General features: G+C 42.5%; 1 protein-coding gene across 1 annotated transcript in view; it reads right to left on the reverse strand.

The window, feature by feature from the left end:
* Window positions 1-25862, reverse strand: part of Phf20 (PHD finger protein 20) — a 99175-nt gene that overhangs the window by 72043 nt on the left and 1270 nt on the right. Inside the window, exon 2 of the mRNA XM_051188153.1 lies at window positions 4317-4431. Coding sequence (XP_051044110.1) covers window positions 4317-4399 — 83 coding nt within the window. The 5' untranslated portion in view covers window positions 4400-4431. The remainder of the gene's footprint in view (window positions 1-4316; window positions 4432-25862) is intronic.

A 25862-nucleotide genomic window follows, 5' to 3' on the forward strand; every position in this document is an offset into this window, starting at 1 on the left:
GAAACTGAGTCACAGGATGACTAGCCCAGTCCACCCTGGGTAGCATAGGAAGAAAGGAAAGAAACAACAACTAAAACTTACTTAAAACACACTTCACTAGCAGAAACACTGCTGTGACACTCACAGCATAACACTTCCATCTAACGACAGCATTCAGAAGCAATGATCTAAGCAAACAATGAAATGTTTGGGCCAGTGAGCACTGTCAGAATGCTTCTTGCACAGATGTTAAAAAGAAATCCAACCTATAATGCCAGTCACAATCCCCAGAACCCACAGGGCGGAAGGTGAGAACTGACTCCTGCAATTGTCCTCTGGCTCCCTACACATGCGCACACACACAAGATAAATAAAAATGTAATAAAACAGAGGATGGAAAGATGACTCAGAGTTTAAGATGGTTCAGTGATTGGCCGTTCTTCCAAAGAACCCAGGTTCAATTTCCAGAACCCACATGGCAATTCACAAGTGTCTATAACTCAAGTTCCAAGGGATCCGGCATTCTCTCACACGCAGGCAAAACCCTGATGTGAATATTTTTAAAGATGTAATAATATAATAAGACTGCTGGAGAGATTGCTCAGTGGTTAAGAGCACCTACTTCTCTTGAAGAAAACCCACGTTCATTTCCTAGCACTACATGGCAGCTCACAGCTCACAACTGTTCTAGGGGATGCAATGCCTCTTTTGTTTGGTGGTGGTGGTTTGTTTATTTGTTTTCAAAACAAGGTTTCTCTGGGTAACAGACCTGTTTGTCCTCCAACTAGCTCTGTAGACAAAGCTGTCCTCAAATTCATAGAGCTCTGCCATGCTCTGTCACCTGAGTGCTGGGATTAAAGGCATGAGCCACCAGACTTACAAAACCTTTTGTGACCTCTGCAGGTTCCTCCACACATGTGCTACACCTATACAGGCAGACATAACACATATATACACAAAAATGAGATGGCTCAGCAGTTAAGAACCAGAGGTCCCGCGGATTCCCAGCACTCACATGGTGGCTCACAACTCTCTGTAACTCCAGTTCCAAGGGATCCCACTCCCTCTCTGACCTCCTTGGGCACCAGGCACATACATGGTACACAGATAGACATGTAGCCCAAAGAACTCATACACATAAAATAATTTTTAATTTTATAAATAAATGAATAAATTTATTTTAAAGTAACAAATCCCAGAATCTAAAAGGCTGATGAAGCAGGAAGATGAGACCTTGATTCAAAAAATTTAAGCAAATTAAACAAAAATTATTTACTGATTCTGATTGATAAGTAAATTACCTTATAACTAGCTTTAATCTGTATCCTGATTTTTTTTTTTAAGATTAAAAAAAAAAAAAAAAAACTGTTGCTGGGGGTGGTAATCCCAGCACTCAGGAGGCAGAGGCTGGCAGATCTCTGTGATTTCAAGACCAGTCTGGTCTGCAGAGTCAGACCCTTTTTTTAAAAAAAAAAAAAATCCCCTTGATTCCTTGACTCTCTAACACTAACAGTAACATTTTTATTTGGGGCTCTCTGTTTAATCAAGATAAGATTTCAAGTAGCTCAGGTTAGCTTTAAACTACTGATGGATCCTCCTGTATTAGCCTAAGTGGTGGAAATAGATGCATATACACCACTGCACCCAGTAAAAGCAGGGTCTTCAGTAAATGTCAAAACTAGAACTAGAGAGTGGTGAAGAGGACTGACTGCTCTTCCAGAGGACCTGAATTCAATTCCCAGTGCCCACATGGCAGCTCATAACTGTCTGCAACCCCAGTTCCAGGAGATCCAACACCCTCACACAGCCATACATGCTGTGTATGGAAAAACACCAATGCACACTTTAAAAAAAGTCCAGACCAAAGCCAGAAATGGTGGTGAACACCTTTAATTTCAGCCCTGGGGAGACGGAGGAAGACAGATCTCTGAGTTCTAGAGAAACTCTGTCTCAAACAAACAAATGAACAGAAATGTCAAAACAAGAGTCAACAAGATGGTTTATTGTGTAAAAGCACTTGCTGCATCCCTTAAGACCTGAGCTTCTCGGATCCTACAGTAAAGGGTGTCTCACACAAGTTGTCCTCTGACCTCCACAAATGCACAGATGTGCACAGACATGAACTTAGACACACACACACACACACACACACACACACACACACACACGAATAATAAAGAAAAAATAAATTTAATAAATTATACGGGTCAATTTTTTTGTCAACATCTGGAAAGAGGAACATCAACTGAGAAAATACCTCCATCAGACTGGCAAGCATGTAAGGGCATTTTCTCCATTAACAATTTATGTGGGAAGAGCCTACGCACTTAGGCCATGCCATCCCTGGCCAGATGGTCCCAGGGTGTATAAGGGAACAAACTGAGCAAGCCTCTGGGAGCATTCCTCTGTGATCTCCGCTTCACTCAGTTCCTGATTCCAGTTCCTGCCTTGCTTGAGTCCCTCCTTTGACTTCCCTCAGGGGTGAACTATGATCCAGACAGGAAAGCCATTCCTTCCTGAGTTGTTTTTGGTCCTGGTGCTTATCACAGCAGTGGAACAAACTAACCCAGAAATACAGCTGGGAACAGAAGAAATAATTGTCTAACATACACGAAGTCCCAGGTTCAGTCTCCACTTCCCCTTGATGGAGAGAGGCATGGGGGAGAACAAATGACTGACAGGGCTGGGGAAACGATTCAGGGGTAAAGCGCTTGCTATGCAAACATGAGGGCCTGAGTTTGAATCTCCAGCACTAGGCACAGGGCACATTGCTTGAGGAGGGGAAAGAGACAGGCAGATCATGGGGCCTACCTGGCCAGTCAGATTCTCTGATAGAAGAATCCATTTAACGCTTCCTTCCACAAGCATACACAGGAGGATGACCACCATATATGCATACATAGGCAAATGCACTTGAAAATATGCAATTCCCACACACAAAAAAATACAGAAATAGGTAAAACCAACATAAAAATAATTATAGAATCAATAATTCTGTCTACAACCAGTATAAATGCAACCAAATCATATTTTCTTTTATTTCTGAGGTTTTTGACTGAACCCAGGGCCATACCTATCCCAGACAAGTATTTTATCATCAAATTCACTCTCTAGTTCCAGGGTCTTTGATCCCAATAGCATGGACAGTTTTCTACCCATGCCATTTCCCTTTTCTTTCCCTACATCCCAGAAATCAGTCAATCTATTCTGAGATAACTATCACACGGGCTGAGCTATTCCTTAGAAAAACTCAAAAGGTTTGTGTTCCGTAACTTCTATGTTTTGGCGTGCCACGAAATAACCAAATTCTAGGATGCCCTCAACTACAGCTATCATTGTAGCTGTTCTGTTTTTCTTTTCTTCTTGTTTTCAGGCAGGGTCTCATATAACCATAGCTGGCCTCAAATTCACTATGCAACAGGTAGGATAACCTTGAACTTCTGATACCCCGACTCTTGATTTATCCAATGCTGAGAATCAAACCCAGTGCTTTGTGCATGCAAGACAAACACTCTCCCAACTGAACCTGAATTTCTGCTGGCTAGTTTGCATCTTTTGGGTCAGGATTTCACTCTGCAGTTTATGCTGATCCAGACAGAACGCATTATGTCAGGCTATGCTCCAGTTCTCAGGAACCTCAACCATGCAGCTTGTGAGGAACAGGTGTGTACCACCACACCCAGGTATATTTAGTTTTGAAGACTGCTCTCCAAATACTCAATACATGACTCTTAGAATAATCTCCAAAAATGCCAACATTACCAGTGACCACATTTATAGATGACATGAACGTTCAAAGTATCTGACAGCCAGAGGACAAAAGGCAATTAACACAAGCCAGCCAATTAACACAATTAACACAATCCCAGCATTAAGGAGGCTTAGCTATCAATTTTCACACAAAACAAGCAAAATTCAGCTATACAATCAAAAAACCCTCAGCTACTCAACCTAATTACCTGTGTAACAATTCTTAGCCATCCCACACCACACCCAGAGAACAGGAGGGGCTGTGATGACATGGGTGCTGTTGCCATCTATCCCCCATCTCCATCTCACTTCTGCTCTTCCTTCAAACAGGCAGTCAAGAGTGAGAACGCTTTCCTTCCCAGGGCAACCCCTGCTGTGCTTCACTGTAACTCCATCAAACAGGAAAAGGAGGAACAAACGTGACCCAGGGATGTCCATGCCAAAGAGAAAGGACATGCCTGTATTCTAAATTTGTTTCCCTTCATCTTCCAAGAAGCCAGAAAGCAGGACAGCGACATCACTCTATGGGTGCTGGTGAGACTCCCTTCCTAACGTGCTTTAATTAGCAGAAAAAGACATAAAAGTACCAGTTCTTTAAACGATCCCGAGCTTCCAACTGGGCTCCCACTTCAAAGCTGATTCCTCGTCTGTTAGGTGGATGCTTTGTCATTTTCAGTCATCAACAGGGCTGCTTTTATTCTCCTGAAAAAGCCAATTAAATATTTATGAAACTTGGGAAAGTCTGCCCAGTGTGTAGCATCACCACCACACATTAAAAAACAAGCAGGCACTATTCAAAACACCAAGCTCCATGACCCTGTCAGCGCCTTCTCTGGTGCCTCCCCTCCTTCCGGGCCGTCCCCACCAGCAGCACTCCGGTGATCTCTGAAATTTCAGAGGACCCTCTCAGCAAGGCTTACCAGGGGTTCCCCTATGACATTCATCCCTCAGAGCTCCAAAAGACCTGCTCTCGTGATGGAGCTTAGCCTCCATGACACATTCAACAAATACTTGTTCAGAGATGACTTAGTCAAGACCCAAAGAGACCAACAGTCCTTACCCTGAAGGAGCCTTCATATTAAAATGTAGCCAATACACAGTTCAAGCTATAATTGCTATAAAAAGTTAAGTGCTAGAAAGGAAGTAAATATGAGCTGAGACACTAGCCAAGACTGGAGGCTTGGGCCTGCAGACCAGGTACTTGGAAGCTGAAAGAGGATCCCTGAGCTCTGGGATGTTGATGCCAACTCTGAACAACAAAGCAAGAAAAGCAAAAAGAAGTCAGGCATTGGTGGTGCACACCTTTAGTTCCTGCACTCGGGAGGCAGAGGCAGGCGGATCTCTGTGAGTTTGAGGCCAGCCTGGTCTACAGAGCTAGTTCCAGGACAGGCTCCAAAACTATACAGAGAAACCCTGTCTCCCCCCCAAAAAAAAAAAAAAAAAAGAGAGAGAGAGAGAGAGAAGAGAAGAAACAAACAAAAACAACAACAAAGCACCAGACCCTACTTTGGAAAAATAGAAACTTCTCTAGGTCTGAGTTGGTAGACTACTTGCCTAGGGTGTACAAGGACCAATGATGGATTCCTAGCACTGAATAAAGCCAGGCATGGTGGCACTCCTTATAATCTAAATAAGTAAAGGCAAAGGATCAGAAGTTCTAGGCCTGGTATTCCTCCCTTGTCAACTTTTCATATCAAGAGGTTTCCTTACTTTTCTTTAATAAATCTGTTCCCGGGCTGGAGACATGGCTCAGTGGTTAAGGCCAATGACTGCTCTTTCAGAGGACCTAGGTTCAATTTCCAGCACCCACATGACAGCTCACAACCTTCTGTAACTCAGGTTTCAGAGAATCCAACACCCTGTTCTGGCTCTTACCTTGGGAGTTTGTAGCCAGCCTTAGCTACATGAGATCTTACCATAAAAAGAACAAGGAAAAAACCAGAGTTCTAGAGCTGCACGTACACTTCAGCAAATAGTAAAGGAAGAGTACTTGCCTAGCAAATACAAGGCCCTATGTCAAGCACTTAAAAAAAAAAAAAAAAAGGAGCGTGGGGTGGGGTGACTCAGGGTGGTACATGCCTTTATCCAACACTCCAGAAGGGGGGGGGGGACTGACTTCCAGTCCAGCCATTACTACATAGTGAGACCTAAATAAAAATAATAATAATAATAATAATAATGCAGTCTCAAAATAAATAAATAAATAAAGCTCAGCATGATACTATACTGTTGAATATTCCTTTATACTGTGTGTATATGTCACTATGATAAAGAAGCTGACTGGACAATAGTGAGGTAGCAAGACATTGGGCAGGACAGTAAGACTAGGAGAATTCTGGGAAGGAGGGTGGAGTATGGAGTTGTCAGCAGATGCAGAGAGAAGATGGGCATGCTGTACAGAGAAAAAGTACCAACTCACATGGCAAAAATTAGATAAAAATATAGGTTAATTAAAAATGTAAGAGTTAGCTAGAAACAAGCCTGATCTATTGACAAAGCATTTATAATAAATATTAAGCCTCCCAGTCATTACTTGGGAGCAATTTGCAGGACAGAAACTTCCACCTACAATGGTATATGCCTTTAATCCCAGCACTCCAGAGGCAGAAGCAGGTGGATCTCTGGGCTCAAGACCAGCTTGGTTCACATAGTGAATTCTAGAACAGCCAAATCTACATAGAGAACCCTGTTTCAAAAACCACTTAAGTAAGTTAGGCAGTGGTGGCAATATGCCTTTTAATCTCAGCACTTGGGAGGCAGAGGCAGGCCAACCCCTCTTTGAGTTAGAAGCCAGACTGGTCTACAGAGTGAGTTTTGTGAGGCTGTTACACAGAGAAACCCTACCTTGAAAAAAAAAAAAATAAAGAAAGAAGGGGGCCTGATTAAGGCCTCTTACTTTTCCAGAAAACCATAGTTCAGTTCCCAACATCAAACAGATCACAACCATCTGTGTCCCCAGCTCCAGGAGGTCACAATGCCCTCTTCTGGCTTCCATGGGCACCAGCATACATACACACAAAAATTATCCTTTAAAAACAAAAGGCAAGCCAGGCATTCTGACACACACCTACAATCCCAGTTCTCAAGAATCTAAGACAGAAAGAACACAAAGAATATGAGGCCAGCCTGGTCTATCATGAGTCCAGTAGAACTGACCTTTAATCCCAGCATTCCAGAGCAGAGGCAGGCTGATATCTGCAAATTTCAAACTAGCCAAAGCTACACAGAGAACCCAATTTATTCTGTTTCAAATTTCAAAAAGCGTAAATATCATAAAAGAGTTCAAGTTTACCTTCTGCTACATTTTAAGCTCCAGTTCTAGGCCAGACTTGACTAAATGAACTCTATAGTGCCGGGACTTGGCTCAGTGGAAGAGAACCTGCCTAGCAAGCACAAGGTTCTGTATTCAATTCCCACCTCAGAGAGTAGGCCATCAAGCCTGGTGTAGTGACACGTGCATGGGCTCAATGAACATGAAAGGCAGAGGCATGAGGATCAATGAAAGTTTGATGCCAACCAAGACTACATTGTGAAACCCTAACTCAGAGAAAAATAAATAATATAGGCATGAAGCAGAAACCGTTGAGTGAAAATGACCAAATTATTTCCAGTGGTTCCTGAAAATAGACTCCATGGTGTTGAACTGCTGAGGGCCAGGTATGGTGGTAAACATCTGTAATCCCATGGGAAGCAGAGCCAAGGTAGCCCATCTGGTCTACTTATCAAGTTCCAGGTCAGTCAGAGCTACAGAGTAAGGTCCTAGCTCAAACAGTATTAAATTTTAATCTTTCAAAAAGGCTCAGATGAGATGGTGAGATGACTCAGTGGACCCAGACAGAGAGCCGAAAATACATTGCAGAGAGTTGTCCTCTGATGCTCACATTTGTGCTGTGGCACATACACACACAAACACAAATACACACAAAGTTAAATGTAAAAAAGTTTCTGCCGGGTGGTGGAGACACTTTAATCCAAGTACTCAGAAAGCAGAGACAGGGGAATCTCTGAGTTTGGAGCCTGCCTGATCTACAAATTGAATTCCAAGCCAGCCTCCAAAGCTACAGAGAAACCCTATCTCAAAACAAACAAACAAACAAAATCTAACAGAAAATAAGAATTTTAAAATACTGATATCTTTCTATCACTGATAACAATATTTGTAATCAGTTCAGTATAGAAGCAGAAGTTTTTAAAAAAGACAAGTAAAGTGGCACATGCCTTTAATTGCAGCCTAGTCTACACGGAAAGTGCTTGGCAAGTCAGACTACATAGTAAAAAATAGTGTATGTTTTGTTTTGTTTTTCAGTTATGCCTTTGAGAAACAGAAGCAAGAGGATCCCAGTTCAAGGCTACACAGAGATTCAGGCAGTCTGGACTATAGACACCATGTCTCCAATATTATTTTAAAGTATATATGTTTTTACTTTAATATGTTTACTTTAACATTTAGTTTTTATTTTATTTCCTACTTTTTAGTAATTTTCTTTTTAGGTTTCTCCATTTGGCCCCGGCTCTGGCTGTCCTGAAACTCACTCTGTAGACCAGGCTGGCCTTGACCTCAGAGATCCACCTGCCTCTGCCTCGGCAGTGCTATGATTAAAGGTGTATACCACCACAGCCTGGCTACATTTAGTTTTCAAATACAAATCATTATAATTCATCTATTCTTCAGGGCCTAGTAATTTTCTTTTTTTAAAAAAATCTCCAGTTTAAAGGAAAGGAATGTATGTTCATACAGACCTGCTCTATACAGACACAGGGAATTTCCAAAGAGAAAAATGCCTGATACAGCTGGCCTTTGGTGGCACACACCTTTAATCCCAGCTCTCAGGAGGCAGAGGCAGGCCAATCTCTGAATTCAAGGCAAGCCTGTTCTACCGAGAGAGTTCCAGGACAAGATTTATAGCTATTCAGAAACCCTGTCTTAGAAAAAAAGAAAAAAAAAGAAAGAAAGAAAAAAAAGCCTGATGCAATCTGTAGGAGTCTACTCTCAAGACTTTGGCAGAACTTCAAAATACTCCTTACATTCAAACTCTAAACAGGAACCCACTAGTCCAAAGGAGACAGGGAGCCCAGTTTATTTACTTAGACACAGTGCTCTGTCAATGTCCTGAGTCAACAGTAATGAGAGCTTAATACACACTGTGGAGCACAGTTCAAAGGGACAAATAACTATAGCCCATTAGGACAAAGAGTCAACTTCCTTTATTAACAAAGATTGCTGTAACTTAGGACAAAAGGTAAAAAAAGGCATGCTAAAATGGGCAATATGCAAGAGCTGTCAGATTATAGTGAATAGCAAGGGGAGACACAAAGGTTCAATAAGTATGTGATTCATGCCCACATAAGCACCCTAAGTTAAAGGAAATGCAAATCAAAAAAATTTTAAATTTTCATGGACAAGGTCTCTCTGTAGCCCAAACTGGTCTAGAACTCACTAGGACTAGATAAACAATCTGGTCTCAAACTCACAGCAATCTTTCTGCCTCAGTCTCTCCAGTGCTGAGATTACAGACATGAGCCATCGTGACTAGGATATCATATAAAAATTGTTTTGTTTTGTTGTTGCACAAATTTTTAATTGCAAGAATTTATTTGTGGACTGAAAAGATGTCACTCTAGATAAACTTGCCACTAAGCCTGAAGACCTGAATTCAATCCCCCAAACTCATATAGTGGAAGGGAAGAACAGACTCTCACCAGCTTTCCCCCAGCCGTCACAGAAATATGACAAAATCTTAAAGAATTTTATACTTGTATACCTTGCTACTGGACCTTCAAAGCCAGGTAATACAATTAAGACTAAATGTCTTGTTCCCATGATACTGAAAGGATATAAGTGCAGAAAAGCTGAACACTCGGGCACTACCAACTTATACAAGGTTATAAAGATTATACAACGCAGAGCTGGAAAGGAGGCTCAGCAATGAAGGGCACCTGCCACTCCTCCAGAGGACCTGAGTTCAGTCCCCAGCACCTACAAGGGGCAGCTCACAACAGTTTCCAGGCCCAGGGATTTGATGCCTTCTTCTGGCTTCTGTGGGTAGCTACACACATGGGACACACTCACATAGGAACACATAAGCAGAAATAAAATCAACATGAATGTAACAACAAAATATCCAAGCATGAGAAATTCCTGTTATCAAAAGAAGATTACCCCAGAAGCACTCATGGCTGTGCTTGTATTCATGCCTTTAGATAGAGGCAAAATTTGGATAAAGGAAGATAAAGCCACTGAAGCTTTTTCAAAGGCTGTACAGCATTACCACACCTTTTACAACAAACAGAAATACTTGTGTTTTTATTAAAGACCAAAGCTAATGTGGGTCCTGTGGAGGGGAAAGTGGGACACAGCTAGGGCTTTAGCAGTGACCAACTTTTAACCCACAAGGTTGAATCGAGGGACATGCTGTGAAGACGCTTGGAATCCTGGGCTCTGACACTTCTTCCACCAGAAGACCACAACCCAGGATACAAAAGAATCATCTGTGACACAAAACCCAGAGCCTCCTACATCCAGTTCTGGAGAAATCTATAAACAGTGCTCACATTTAGGAACAACAGTATTTTTCCATATTACACTTTTATTTATTTATTTCGTGTGTATGGGTATGTGTGGGCCCACGTGCCACAGTATCCATGTGAAAGTCAGAAGGCCAGTGGCGGGGAGCTTCCACATACAGAGAAGGCAAATTAAGGACGCATAAGGACGCTCTAAGACACTCTATAGCAAGGGGGTCATCCCAGAGTTGTTTAGTTTTTTTTCTTAGGCAGGGTCTTACTTTGCAGCCCTGGTTGGTTTGGAACTCACTTTGTAAACTGCTTACCTCTGCCTCCCAAATGCTAGAAGTGGGCACTGCTGTCCACATATCCCTAATTAGGACTCCAATTTTGTTTACCAGCTACATCCCCAGGCCTTTCTTCCTGTTATCTATCATACAGGATATTGGCCTCTATCTTAGGTGATGTGAGGATCAGACCAGAAAAGTCTCTAAGATCCTTTAAGATGTCTATCACTGGGGACTGGGGGACATGGCATAGGATGTATACCCTGGCATGCAGGAGCTGTGAGTGCAATTCCCAAAACCTTTAAAAGATAAATGCCAGGCTCCATGAAGCAAGCCTGACAGGTGAAGACAGAGATTCGAGATCATCCTGCACAACCTAGTAAATCTGAGGCTCATCTGTGCTACGAATAAATACACCTGTAGTTAGTCCCAACACTAAGTGGTTTCAAGCAGGGTCATTTCCCAGCTCACACTGAAAGAGCTTATCAGTCTACTAGGTTTGACAGGACAGAGAGATAAAGACAGGCAGGGGAGGGAGAGTTTAGTTTGGTTTTGTGAGTTGTTTTTGTTTTATATGTATGGACATTTTGCCTGCAAAATGTATGTCTGAACATCACATGCATGCCTGGTACCTGCAGAAGCCAGAAGAGTTGGGAACCTTGGAATTAGAGTTACAAATGGTTGTGAGCCTCCATGTGGGTGCTGGGAATCAAATCCAGGTCCTCTGGGAGAGGAGACAGTGCTCCTAACTGCTCAATCATCTACTATGGAAATCAAAGGGGTCTGTCCCCTAGAAGTGGAATTTCAGACAGTTGTCAACTGCTGTGTGGATGCTAGCTGAACCCAGACCTCTGCAAGACCAGCAAATGCTTTTAAACCACTCAACGTTCTCTCTGGTTCCCAAAAGGATTGTGGGGGTTTTTATGTAAGATTTTTCCTTACATGTATTAAGTATTTTGCTCATATGTTCATATGTACACATACAGGGCCCACAGAGTCATCACACACACTGGACCTAGAGTTACAGATGTTTCGAGCCTTCTGACATGGGTTCTGAAAACTGACCCCAAGTCCTCTGCAATAGTAGTAAGTGTTCTTGACCACTGGGTCATCTCTTCAGCCCTAGAAAAAAAGGGGTTTTAAAAATGCTTTCTAGCAGGGCGATGGTGGCGCACACTTTTAATCCCAGTACTCAAGAGGCACAGGGAGGTGAATTTCTGTGAATTCCAGGCCATTCTGGTCTACAGAAAGAATTCTAGGACAGCAAGGGTTACACAAAGAAACCTTGACTTTAAAAAACCAAAACCAACACCAAAAAAAAAAAAAAAAACAGCTTTCTGAGTTGACTGAGTAAAAGCACTTGATGGGTAACAAACCTGACAGCCCGAGTTCTGTCCCTGAAATCAACAAGATGGAAGGAGAGAACTGACACTACAAAAGTTATCCTCTGGCCAGATGGTGGCGGCGCACGACTTTAGTCCCAGCACTCACTCGGGAGGCAGAGGCAGGAGGATCTCTGTAAGTTAGAGAAACTGTCTGGAAAAAAGCACAGGAAAAAAAAAGTTGTCCTCTGATCTCCACAGGTGCCACAGCACAGGAACACAGTAATAAATAAAATAAGGGTACACCCTGACTGACACAAAGAGAGTTGTGTTCCAAGTTCGAGGTAACCTGAGTAACACAATGAAAGAAACACTGTTTTTAAAACCACATGCAAAACTGCATTCTCTGAGGACCTAAGCTTTCCCTTCCATACCTAAATGGGTTGAGTTTACTTGTTCCTATTACTGAGAAGGAGCTGGCTGAATCAGTGGAACTTTCCACAATCATTGGGAGAACCTGGTGCCCAGGTTTTTCCCTAGAATACTTTTTCTCTATGACCTCTGGCCTATTACTCAGCCTCACTAAGGGAACATCTTACTTACCCTCATAGTCGATACTCCTCCTTCCCCATCGCTGTGCAAGGCCTCCAGCCAGACACAGGCAATACTCTGAACATCTTTCTTCTGTCTTACTTTCTTGTGTTTTTCTTTCTTTTTAAAAACAAGGTCTTATTCTATAGCCAAACTCCTGCCTCAGCTTTTCAGAAGTGGACAAGGTGATATATCCAGCACTGTTTCATTTCTGGTCGCCATTATGCAGGCTCTACTTCAAGGTTTCTCCATTGTCAAGGGTACCCATTTAAGGATCCACCCCCCACTTTGGTTTTTGTTTTGTTTTGTTTTTGTTTGTTTTTTTTAAGATGGGATCTCATGTAGCTGAGGATAACCCTTGAACCTGGACCTTCCTCCTGCCTCTACCTCTTGAGAGCTGTGATTATATAGAAACACACACACACAAACATGTGTGTGTGTGTGTGTGTGTGTGTGTGTGTGTGTGTATATATATATATATATATATATATATATATATATATATATATATATGTATGTCCCACAAAACACACAAGCAGGGAGGGCATGGTGGTATATACTTATAATCCCAGCACTTAGGACCCTGGAAGGTGGAGGCAGAGATTCTGTTTGAGACCAGCTTTGAGAACACAGGGATAGAGTCTGGAAAACAGGCCGGATTATATGAGGACAAAGAACTGAACTCAGGTAATCTGATTCCAGGAAACAACTACATTGTTAAGCCAAATGGGTCTCTAAAGACAGGAGCTAGAAAGGAGGGTGGCAGGGGATCTGTCTGAGCCAGAGCTCTGCATCAGGGTGGCCTAGGCTGGGATCACATGCTAGACAAGTCATTTTGTCCCAGAGCCTCAGGCTCCTCCCCTATAAAATGGAATATCAACACCTAGGACATACCTCCACATAGGTGTCCAAGAGCCTGGCTACAATAAGCTGTCAAGGCTATTGATCTTGCAATCCTTAGCCCTTCCTACCAATCCAGACTGCTTATAGTTCCAATCTCTAGAACCTTCACAGAAAAGCTGTCCCTGCCCCACCCCCCACCATCCATTAAGGCTTGGGCACAGCCATCAGTACCTCTCCACAGGGCATGGGTTCTGAATCCTCTCATAACAGCTGACCTGCTCAGTCACAGCTTAATACTGGTTGCAGCTGAACTCTTCCAGAAGCAACTCTTTATGGGCACCCCAGTATCTAACAGGCAGTGACCTTACATGAGATACACTTGTTAGGGGGTAACCTCAGCTTCCTCGCTTGAAAAGTGGAACAAGGTCAGTACCATCCTATGCAGGATTAAAGGACTTCATTGTGCTAAAACCCTAAAAAAAAAAAAAAAATGCCGAGCAGTGGTAGCACACACCTTTAATCCCAGCACTTGGGAAGAAGAGGCAGGTGGCTCTCTGTGAGTTCGAGGCCAGCCTGGTCTACAAAGCAAGTTCCAGGACAGCCAGGACTGTTACACAGACAAACCCTGTCTCAAAAAAACACAAACAAACAAACAAAAACCCAAATGTTCTGCACAGAAATATATATGAACTATTAATTATTAATACCCTGTGGGGACACAGGGAGGATGGCAAAACCTAAGGAATACAACACCTGAAGACAGGCTATAATTTTGTTCATGGGTCTGACAAATTTTAACTACTTTTCTCAGGCCCTAGGAACCTCAGCCTGTAAGCATCTCCATTATCTAGAGATTGCAGACTAGAGGTCTCAAGTGAGGCTTGGTTTTGGGGTTTTTTGGAGGGGGTGTTGCTGGGTTTTTTTTTTTTTTTTTTTTTTTTTTTTTTTTTCAGTTGTTTTGTTTGGTTTTTGTCTTTTGGTTTTTTTTTCTAGACGGGAACATTATGTGACCTTGGTTAGCCTGGAACTTGCTACATAGACGGGGTTGGATTTGAACTCACAGAAATCTACCTGCCTCTAGCTAGATTTGTAGTGATTTTTTTTTTTTTTTTTTTTTTTTTTTTTTTTTTGAGGTGAAGTTTCACTCTGTAGCCCAGGTTATTCCTGAAGCAATCCTTCTGCCTTAGCCTCCTAAGTATTGGGATCATTGGCATAAAACACCATTACCTAGCTGCATGTGTGTTCTTTCTAAAAGTCATAGGAAAACATAGCTAAACTAAGTTTTTCCCTAAAAAAGCAACCACTTTACTACTTATAGAATGTTAAAAACACATTAATTTTTTTTTTTTAATTTTTTTGTTTTGTTTTTTTGTTTTTCAAGACAGGCTTTCTCTGTATTGCTTTGGAGCCTGTCCTGGAACTAGCTCTGTAGAACAGGCTGGCCTTGAACTCACAGAGATCACCTGCCTCTGTCTACCTCCTGAGAGCTGGGATTAAAGGTGTGCACCACCAACACCTGGCTTTATTTAATATTCAGCTAATTGTTTATTCAAAACAGAGTTTCTCTATGTCCGTCCTGAAATTAGCTATGTAGACTAGGTTGGGCTCAAATTCACAGAGATCTGCCTGCCTCTGCCTAGGACTAAATGTGTGCGCCACCACCACTTAGTGACAACTAATTCTCTTACGCTGTAAATACTTTTACCCCAGGCCTTCCTTAACTATTAATTTCAGGAAATCAGGAAATAGCTAATATCTGTTCATTTTTGTCACGTACCAAATCCTTGACAAAAAAAAAAAAAATCTCATTCCCAACAATGCAGAGAAACAGACAGCAATGACCCACACCCTACAAGGTAGGAAAAGGCCATATGGCACTTTGGCTAAGCAGAAAAGCTGAAATCTGAGAAGCAGGTTTCAAGCCACTACATCCATACAGCTTTCACTAGCAAGGCCTTTTGATATTGGAAACCAGGTCAAAAGCTCCTGGCTCAAGAAGTTAAAGGCCATGGGGGAGCCACTATTGTTTTGCTAAATGGTCATATATATGGTCAGACAGCTCCTAGATAGTTATGTTCATACTCACAGATTTGTGCTATTCTCAATCCTATACAGACAAGCTTCTTTTTACAGCGAGCTGTGGTTAATTCAGGGACTGATAAAATACTGAGAATCTATAGTACCCTCCCCTCCCCCTAGGGGAACATCTTAGAAGAGGGGTGGAAAGAATAAGAGCTGAGGAGGACTGCTGGGAACTGCTGTCCTTTGGATAGGATAGCTGTTGCACACATGAAGCCACAGCACAGCTACGGTTACCTACAGCAGAGCTGCACACAATCAAGCCAGCCTTATCCTTAGCTGAGGAGCTATGGCAATTGATGGCTAATGGAAGGACAGTTACTTTTCTTTGAGTGTGTACCCATGCTACAGTGTATGGTCCCACATCCATGCAAATATTGTGTGTTTTACACACACACACACACACACACACACACACACACAAATCAGCCAGGCTGTGGTGGGACCTTTGGGCCCAGCACTTGGAAGGCAGAGGCAAGTGGATCTCTGTGAGTTCAAAGCCAGACTAGTTTACTGATTGAGTTCCAGAACAGCCAGGACTGTTAAACAGAGAAACCCTGTCTGGAAAAATAAAACAAACAAAAAAGGTCTTTAAGATAAGAATGATAAGGGACTGCTATGTTTTCTTTTTTGAAAATGAAGAGTCAGGTATGGTAGCATGTCTGCAATCTCAGCTCCTGGTAGAGGCAGCAGGATTTAAGTGCCCACATTTCTATGACATTTCAATTATCTGTGCACCTACAGAAGCCAAAAAGGTAAGTCAATCCACCCAGCTGTAAACACACACACACACACACACACACACACACACAACTTTTTAAGACAGGGTCTCACTATGCTATCTTGGCCGGCCTGGAACTCCCTATAGAGACCAGACTGACCTCAAATTCAGAGGTGCTCCTACCTCTGAGTGCTAGTATTAAAGGTGTAATGGAATTAAAGATAAGACCTTTTTCATGTGGGAAAGAGACCTCCAAAATCACAGGCTCTTACTAGAAAAAAAAATCCAAATGCACTCCCCTAGGACATTTGGGGAGGAGGCCTAAATTCCTAGGATTAAGTTCCTTCATGGAATAAAGGCCCCATTTTAAACCCTTCCCCAAACAATACCTGAGTCGTTTTCCACAGACCACTGACTCCAGCACCATCTGCCTTTCCTACAACCACCCTATTTACACTTGGTGACTAATACCAGACTCTTAAATTTTTACAAGATTTCTGAAAGTTCATTAGTCCCATTTGGCTAAATAACCAAGGTCCAACTGAGAGACCTAGGCAAGAATCCAACAAAGCTATTAGGTTATCTCACTGTTAGTCAAGAACCAACAGGGATGGGGCTGGAGAGATGGCTCGGTGAATTAAGAGCACTGGCTGCTCTTCCAGAGGACATGGGTTCAATTCCTAGCACCTACATGGCAGATCTGTAATCCCAGCACTCTGAAAACTGAGGCCAGAGGACTACACAACCAGTTACACAGCAAACCCATCCCAAACAAACAAGAAAAAAAGTGGGGGCTGGAGAGACCGCACTGAAGAGTACTAGTAGCCAATGCTCTTCTGGAGGACCCCCGGTTCAATTCTCAGCACCCACATGACAACTCACAGCCTTCTTGAACTCCAGTACCAGGGGATCCAACACAGGCACTGCATGCACATGGCACACAGACATACATGCAGGTAAAACACCCATATACATAAAATGAAAACCAAACAAGGCAGTGGTGAACACCTTTAATCCCAGCACTAGGGAGGCAGAGGCAGCAAGTGGATCTCTGAGTTCAAGACCAGCCTGGTCTACAAAGCGAGTCCCAGGACAGTCAGGGCTATACAGAGAAACCCTGCGCAAAAATAAATGAATGAATGAATGAATGAATGAATGAATGAATGAATGAAGACAGATAGATAGATAACAAGTGTGTGTGTGTGTGTGTGTGTGTGTGTGTGTGTGTGTGTGTATTTTTTTTTAATTTAAAGGGAGGAGTGCTGCTGAACATGGTGGCACATGCCACTAATCCCTACACTTAAAGGGCAAGACAAACAGGTGGAGCTCTGTGAGTTTAAGACCAGTCTACATAGTAGTTCCAGGATAGCCAGAGATATATAGTAGGTCCTTGTCCCAGAAAAAACAAACAAATAAATAACAAATAAAAATATCTTTTAATTAAAAAAAAAAAACAACATTTTAAGTGATAGAGTCCTTAACAAGAATGCGACTATCCCAGGGTCCAAGCCCAGGACCACCTAAGATTATAGATATAGATACAGATACAGATATAGATATAGATATAGATATAGATATAGATAGATATAGATAGACATCTTCCCCAAATTCCTTCTTAAGAAGTGAGGGCAATAAATCAGTAGATCAAATGTACCTCTGAGAACTGATTTCCAGACCCATCAGCAATGGTTATCAAGACATTCTCAAGGAACTCATCAGAAATCTAGATTCAGGGCTGGAGAGATGGCTCAGCAGTTAAGGGCACTGAACACTCTTCCAGAAGACCTGGGTTCAATTCCCAGCACCCATATGGCAGCTTACAATTGTCTGTAACTCCAAGATCTGACAGCCTCACACAGACAGACATATATGCAGACAAAAACAATGTGTATAAAGTAAAAAATAAATTATTAAAAAAAAAAAGAAATCTAGGGGCTTTGTTTATGTTCCTGTCCATCTATCCAGATCCTCCATATCTTAAGTAAGTGATCTATTATCAGGTTACATTCCCCACACACGAGTTATGTTCTGTCTCTTTTTGAAACAGGGTCTCACTACTTAGCCAGGCTGCCTGGAATTCCCTATGTAAACCAGATACCTGGAACTCAGCAAGACCCACCTCTAACTTTGCCACCAGAGTGCCGGGATCAAGGATGCACACCACCACCAAGCCCCACTCACAGCTTCTTTAGTTTTCTGAAAGGATTTTTATCATTAGGCATATGTATATATGACATCTGTGACTGCAGGAATAAATTTTTGTAGTTACTTCCCTCCTTTCATGTTTACATGAGTTCCAGGAATCAAACTCAAGGCACTGGCAAGTACTCTTACTCAACAATCCTACCAGGACCTGTTTTGTCTTCTCCTAGAGGCAAAGTCTTGATATATGGATCAGGCTAGCCTCAAACTCTCATCCACAGGGCAGATACATCCCAGAACAACTATGAATATGGCCCAATACTGTGGGATACAAACTTTCATCTACACAATACTTTTGCAGAGGACTATGTCATATTGCAATGTCAAAGGCTGAACGCTCCTGTAAGGAGTAAGGTTGGCATCTCCCATCACACTCCTGCATCTCAAACTCCCCACCCCACTTCTCAGAGCAATGGGATTTCAGGTATGTGTCAGTGCTGGGATAGAGTTTGCTAAATTTTTTCTAAGATTTACTTATTTACGTATTTTATGTATATGAATGTTCTATTTGCAATTAGACTGCACAATAACAGAGGGCATCAGATCCCGTATTAGATGGTTGAGTTACCGTGTAGTTGCTGGGAATTGAACTCAGAACTTCTGAAAGAGCAGTCAGTGCTCCTAACAGCTGAGTCATCTTTCTAGCCCCTATGGGGTAGTTTTTGAATGGTGTATGAATTTAGTATATGTTTTTCAAAGTTCAGCTGTACAGTTTTAAGCACCTTTAAAATTCAGGAAAACTGGATGTGGTGACTCACTAGTCCCAGCACTCAGGAGGCAGGGACTGGTGGATCTCTATACAAAGGACAGCTTAGTCCAGGCCAGCCAAAGCTAGACAGTGAGGCCCTGCCCCAAAAATAAGTAAGTAAATAAATAAATCTAGGAGGAAATTAACAGGTAGCCAATAAGGGATTTTTGAGCAAGGGGGCTAAATACACTATAATTCACTTGCAAAGTTTTTTTTCCCCTGGGGGAATGGGGGGAAATGTCCTGGAACTCTCTTTGTAGACAAGGCTAGCCTCAAACTCACATGTCCACTTGCCTCTCTCTCCCTGACTGCTGGGATTAAAGGAGTGCCCCACCACCCACTCACTCCAAGTCTTAAAGAAAAGCAAACTGCTTTTTGTGTTGTTTACTGTTTAAGACAGTCTTATGTAACCTAGGCTGACCTCACTGTGCAGCCAAGGATGGCCTTTGAACTCTTGACTCCCTGTGTTCCACCTCCCAAGTGCTGGAATTCTAAACACAATCCACTCCATCTGGCTGCAAATTGCCTTTCACCTTTAAAATTTCATGCTACTTGCCCTGCTAATTAAAAAGGGGGTAAAAAAGCAGGAGGAGGGGTGGGGGTGGAGTAGAGAGGGAACCAGGCATGACAATACATGCCTGAAATCCCAGCACTTAAGAGGCAAAGGCAGGCAGATCCTCACAAGACCAAGGCCAACCTGATCTACACAGAGAGTTCCCATCTATAAATAAATAAATAAATAAATAATAAATAAATAAATGTGGGGAGATTGCTCAGTGAGTAAAAGGACCTGAGTTTAGAACCCACCCCCATTTAAAAGCCCAGCTTGGCAGAGCTTGCTGGCAGGGAACTGGCTGATGGATCCCGGGACTCTCAGGCCACCCAATCTAACAAAAGACAGCTCTAGGTTCAATGAGATCCTATCTCAAAAAGTAAGATGCAGGGACCTGCAGCTATTATGACTCATTGGTTAATAGCACTGGCTGTTCTTCCAGAAGACCACAGAGCAGCTCACAACTGTAACTCCAGTTCCAGGGGGATCCAACACCCTCTTCTGGCCTCAAAGGACACTGCATGCATGAAATACACAAACATGAAGGCAAAACACAAAAAAAGGTTTTTAATTAAGGTTAAAAAAAATAAATAAAATAAAAAATAAATGAGGGGATAAAAGAAAAGAAAAAAAACATTTAAGTAAGTAAATTTGTTTTTAATCCCAGCACTTGGGAGGCAGAGACAGGTGGATCTCTGTGAGTTCCAGGATAAGCAGATCTACGTAGTGAAGACCCTGTCTCAAAAAAATTTTTAAGTGTTAGGTGATGGTGGTGCACACCTTTAGTTCCAGCACTTGGGAGACAGGCAGGCAGATCTCTGTGAGTTCGAGACCAGCCTGGTCTACAAGAGCAAGTTCCAGGACAGCCTCCAAAGCCACAGAGAAACTGTGTCTCAAAAACACTCCCCAAAAAATATTTCAAGCAGGGAGGTGGTGACACACAGCTTTAATCCCAGTACCTGGTAGGCAGATCTCTGCAAGTTTGAGGCCAGCCTGGGCTACAGAGCAAGTTCCAGGACAGGATCCAAAGCTACACAGAGAAACCCAGTCTCTAAAATAAAACAAACAAAAATGTTTTAAAGGAGGGACATGAGGAGTACACCAGACAAGATGAGACAGAGCTCTGTTTGAAGCCTGATCTACGCAGTAAAACCTTGTCTCTAAATTAATTAATTAATGTAAAAGGGCTAAGTGATTGAAGAACTTTAGCTTCCAAAAATTTCCACATACATACACATACTTCTCACATACACACACAAATTGGCTGTTCTTCCAATTCCCAGCACCTACATGGCAGCTAACAGCTATCTGTAATTCCAGTTCCAGGAGATTGAACAACTTCATGCAGATAAAACACTAAAATTAATATAAATAAATCATTTTTAAAAATAAAAGCATTTACAAGTAAATGTGATTATATAGGAAATACAGCCGAAAAAACAAATACCCCCCTCTCTTAATGAAGCAGACAAGCAGCTAATATTGAATGGAGAACTCAAGTCAGAGGCTTTGAGAACCTGAAGTTGTTCTGAATGAAATACAGCCCACAACTGACAAGCATACACAGAGGCAGAAGAATGTTGACATTGGGCGTGAAGACAAGCTGGCTGTTTGGCTAGAAAGGAGAGAGTGCCAGCAAAAGTGACTTGGGACAAGGAAGCCACTAGCAGTCTGCAAGCTGAAGCACATGAAGGAAATCAGACCTGCCACTAGGTACTCCTGCAAGTGACTGGGTTTCCAAACAAGGACCCTACACATTCTTCGAGGGGTGGACCTCGGAACAGTCAACTGCTCAGCGGTCAGCTGGAGAGAATGAGGCTGATTTGCCTGAGGTCATATGCGAGTGTAAAAACTGGGACCAGTGCCAGATCCAGATCAACTCTGTCACTGAAGATAATCTGACATTCCTCTGAGGAATGGAGGGCTTAGGGGAAGATCAGGAACACAAAACAATCTAGTCATTCAGGTTCCTCCTAATCAGGGCCTGGAATAAGGATCTCTATAGGAAAGGGCAATGAAAGCTAACAGGCAAACAGGTACGAATGATTTAAGAGATTCAGAGTGGAAAAACCCACTGAGATCTGGGCATAAGTAGCAGATGCCTAGAATTCCAACACTTGGGAGATGGAGCAGAAGGATCAGGAGGAGTTCAAAGCCAGTCTAGGCTACATAAGAGAACCTAACTTTAAAAATATAAGGAAAGAAATAACCCCTAGAACACAAAGAGAGAGTATCACAAACTAAGAGCTCATCAGAAGTGCCACTAGCTCCCCAGGATTGCCTTCTGGAACATTTACAGATGAATGACAGCTTTCACCCAGGGCCAAGCACCTAGCTGCAGTCCATTTGAAGAACTAGAAAGCCAAAGAGAACTCTAGAAACTCGGGTGGCATGATGTGTGGTATCCTGACTCCCTTCTCACAGTAACAAGAGAGGAATCAGAAACAAGCTGGCTATTCAATACTTACTAGAATTATTTCATGTCAAAAATTACCCATCAGACGTTGGGGCACAGGAGCTCAATAGAAGAACACTTGTCTTGAATGTACAACACCCTGGTTGTACCCACAACCAAGGCCAAAAAAAAAAAAGTTCACCTTTAAGTAACATATATTTAAGCACTTAAATCTGGCAATATACAGAGAAACCAGTAAATTATATAGACAGTTTAAAAAGCTAGAGGTTAGCTAGAACAGTGGCAACTATCTACAGTACCAGACTATGAGGTAAGAAGACAGCCTTGGGCCTCACACAGCAAACTTATCTCAAAAAGTCAGGGGAGGGGTTCTAGGCTAGAAGAGATGGCTCACAGGTTAAGAGGTCCTTTTTCAGAGGACCCCAGTTAATTCCTGGCAGTCACAAACAACTCACAACTGACTATAACTTCAGTTCCAGGGAATCGAATTACCTCTTCTGACCTCTGTTGTGGGCACTAGGCATGCACATGGTACAGATAAATACAAGCAGGCAAACACAGAAAATGAACTTTCTTTTTTTTTTTTTTTAACTAAAAATAGGGAGGGAAAAAAAAAGAAACTGAGCCAGTAGTGGTGGCACACTCCCTTAATCCTGTACTCCAGAGGCAGAGGTAGGTGGATCTCTGTGAGTTCAAGGCCAGTCTCTTCTACAAAATGAGTTCCAGAATGGCCAAGGCTACACAGAGAAACCCTGTATTGAAAAACCAAAATGAAAGAAAGAAAAAAGAAATCGGGTACATTGTACAAGCTTTGAGCTGTGTGTCTGGACAAAGGGAAAATAGAAAACAATACCCCAGCGTTTGCTAACAATCAGTTTTGTTTTCACTAAGGATTCACTCTTCAGCTGTATATGGGAATCTGGCTACTCAAGGTGCAGCTCCCTATCTTAACACCACCCAAAAAGTAGAGTGGAATACCCTCAGACCCAAGACAAGCAGGAATGTAGGGCCCTTCAAGGGACTGATTACAGCAACCAGTAGAGCAGCAACAGCCAAATAAAGAGACAAACTACCTATTCACTTTAGCAGATCATATTTTATTAGGTACTACTCAAACAGACTTCCTTTTTTTTTTTTTTTTTTCTTTTTTCTTTTTAAGAAAGGTAGTAGTATGTGCCAGACAGTGGTGGCACCCACCTTTAATCCCAACACTTGGGAGGCAGAGGCAGGCGGATCTCTGAGTTCGAGGCTAGCCTGATCTATAAAGCTAGTTCCAAGACAGCTAGGGCTGTTACTCAGAGAAACCCTGTCTCCAAAATTCAAAATAAATAAATATAAGAAATGTGGTACTAAACATGGGAACACAACTTAGTTCTAGTACTTTTGTGAACAAAAGAATTTGAGGCAACTTAGTTATTCCAAAACACAATAATGATCAATTTTATTCAAGTTCTTGCACTGAGCTGGGGCACCTCCCCACAAGCCCCATTAATTTTTACAGGTTCCCAGGAGTACCATTAAATCCTCCAGCATCCCTAGGAATCAGGTGCCTGGCAAATGTCCAGTTTCCAAATGAGATTTAGTACTTGGGTCTTGAAATGCTATATTCCTGCCCTTGTCTTACTGGTATAGCTTGTCAGATCCAAACTCCCTCCCCCTTGCCTCATGCCTCCTGCAGCTGCACATTCAAGTATTTCCCAGAAGGAAGAAAGGTCAAAGGAGTCATTATCCCCTAAGCATTTGAAACTCCAGCTGTGGAGAAATGAATCAGGGGTTCATGGCTGAAAAGCCCTATGCAAAAATCTGGAGAGGAAAAGAGAGATATTAGGGGAGAGGATCTATTAAAACAACATGTCCCAGGTGTTTAAAGGTTTTTAAATCAGGGGTTGGGAGAAAATACAGGCAGATAATCAGATATTCAAGAAGATGAAGGAGAGAAAGATATACAGTTTTTCTTTTCTTTCTCTTCATTCATTTATTTTTGAGGCAGTCTCTAAATAGCTCTAGCTGTCCTAGAACTCATTCTGTAGACCAGGCAGGCCTCAAACTCACAAAGATCTGCCTGCCTCTGCCTCTCGAGTGCTGGGACTAAAGGTGTGCACCACCAAATCCAGCTGCCAGTTTTTCATGCTAAGGATCAAATCAAGTCCTTCACACATGGTAGGCAAACAATTCACACTGAAGTACATCCCTGAGCCCAGATGACTTTTTTGCTTGATACAGAGAACTAATAGAAGGTAGTTTATGGGTCAGAAGGCATACTAATGTATTAGTAGAAAAATCTCTTGAAACCCCCACCCAGAACAGGGAAGTTTAAAAAAAAAAAAAAAAAAAAAGAGGCTGGGCATACACCTTTGATCCCTGGCTTCAGGCAATCTCTGTGAGTTTGAGGTCAGACTAGACTACAGAGTGACTTCCAAGACAGACAAAGCTACACAGAGAAACCCTGTCCTGAGGGGAGAAAAAAAAGAAGTATGTGTGTGTCTTTACACAGCTTGAGGAAAAGGGGGTAGAGGAATAGGAACTACCAATAAGATCTGTTTGTTTCAGACAGGCTCTTGCTATATGTCCCTAACTAGCCTGGAAGTCATCACTGAAATCTGCAACAATCCTCCTGCCCTGATTGCTGGGATCAAACCCACAAAAACTATTAAGAGCTTCACCAGAAACTTACAAGAAGTAAAGCAGAGGATTAAGAATTCTAAGACTAATCAAAAATTACAAGGGCATTCCTTTATATTTTGACTACAGCAACAGTTCAGGCAGCCCTGGTCATGTGGCCACCTCCAACAAAGAGGAAGAGAGAAAAGAATCGTTATCATCACCAGATAAACAGAACAGTGTCCAACAGGAACCAGAAACCAGAAAAATGCCTGGACAGTGAACCAAAAGAGAATTCCTATTTGCAGAAAGATAAACTACATATAAAAAGTAATGAGCCAGGCATGCTATTTGGGGGGAGGGGGATGTTGAGACAGAGTTTCTTTGTGTAGCCCTGGCTGTCCTGCAACTAGCTCTGTAGACCAGGCTGGCCTCGAACTCAGAGATGTCCTGTTTCTGCTAGGATTAAAGGAGTGCACCACCATGGCCCAGATGGCACATGGTAGTTCTTGCCTGTAATCCCCAGCACTTGTGAGGCTGAAGCAAGGGGATCCCCATGGGTTCAAAGTCAACCTGGACAACCCATTAAGTTCCTGTATAACCTGGATAGGGCCTCACATCGAACAATGAAAGCCATGGGCATGGAAGGGGATTCTGTCAGGGAAGAAAGGCTCGGGAAGGGTGCCTAAAAGAACTGTCCTGTGGGAGGAGGGCAGCAATACAGAAAGTGATCTGCAGATACGCATTCAACAGAGGAAGGAAGACCAAAGAGACACACTACAGAGCCTAGGAGAGCACATGAAGGGGAATATGGTTCTAAAGGGGAAGGAAACTCAAGAGTGAAACTACCTTGAATGGCAGAAAAGCTAAAAAAAAAAAAGAGAGGATAGGAAGGAGCACCTGTAATCTCAGCTCGGGTGCCAAGGCAAGAGGATCATGAATTTAAAGCCAGCCCTGACTGCACAGTATTTCCTGGATAGCTACACAGCAAGACCTCGTCTCAAAACAGTAGGGCTGGCTAGCTGGATGGCTCAACACGTCAAGCCACGAGTGACCACCTGAGTTTGAGTCCTAGAACCCACGAGGTGGAAGCAGAGAAACAACATCCTTCAAGTTGTCCTGTGATTGCCACATACATGTTATAGCACACACCAAATTTAAAAAAAAAAAAAATTCAATTAGAAAAAAGAACAAGGTGGAAAATGGGTAGGTGGGAGGTGCTCAAGAACGGTCCTGTCTAGCAATGGGAAGATTCACGAGAAAGGT

This window comes from Phodopus roborovskii, unplaced genomic scaffold (assembly GCF_943737965.1).
Source record: "Phodopus roborovskii unplaced genomic scaffold, PHOROB, whole genome shotgun sequence".
Classification (NCBI taxonomy): domain Eukaryota; kingdom Metazoa; phylum Chordata; class Mammalia; order Rodentia; family Cricetidae; genus Phodopus; species Phodopus roborovskii.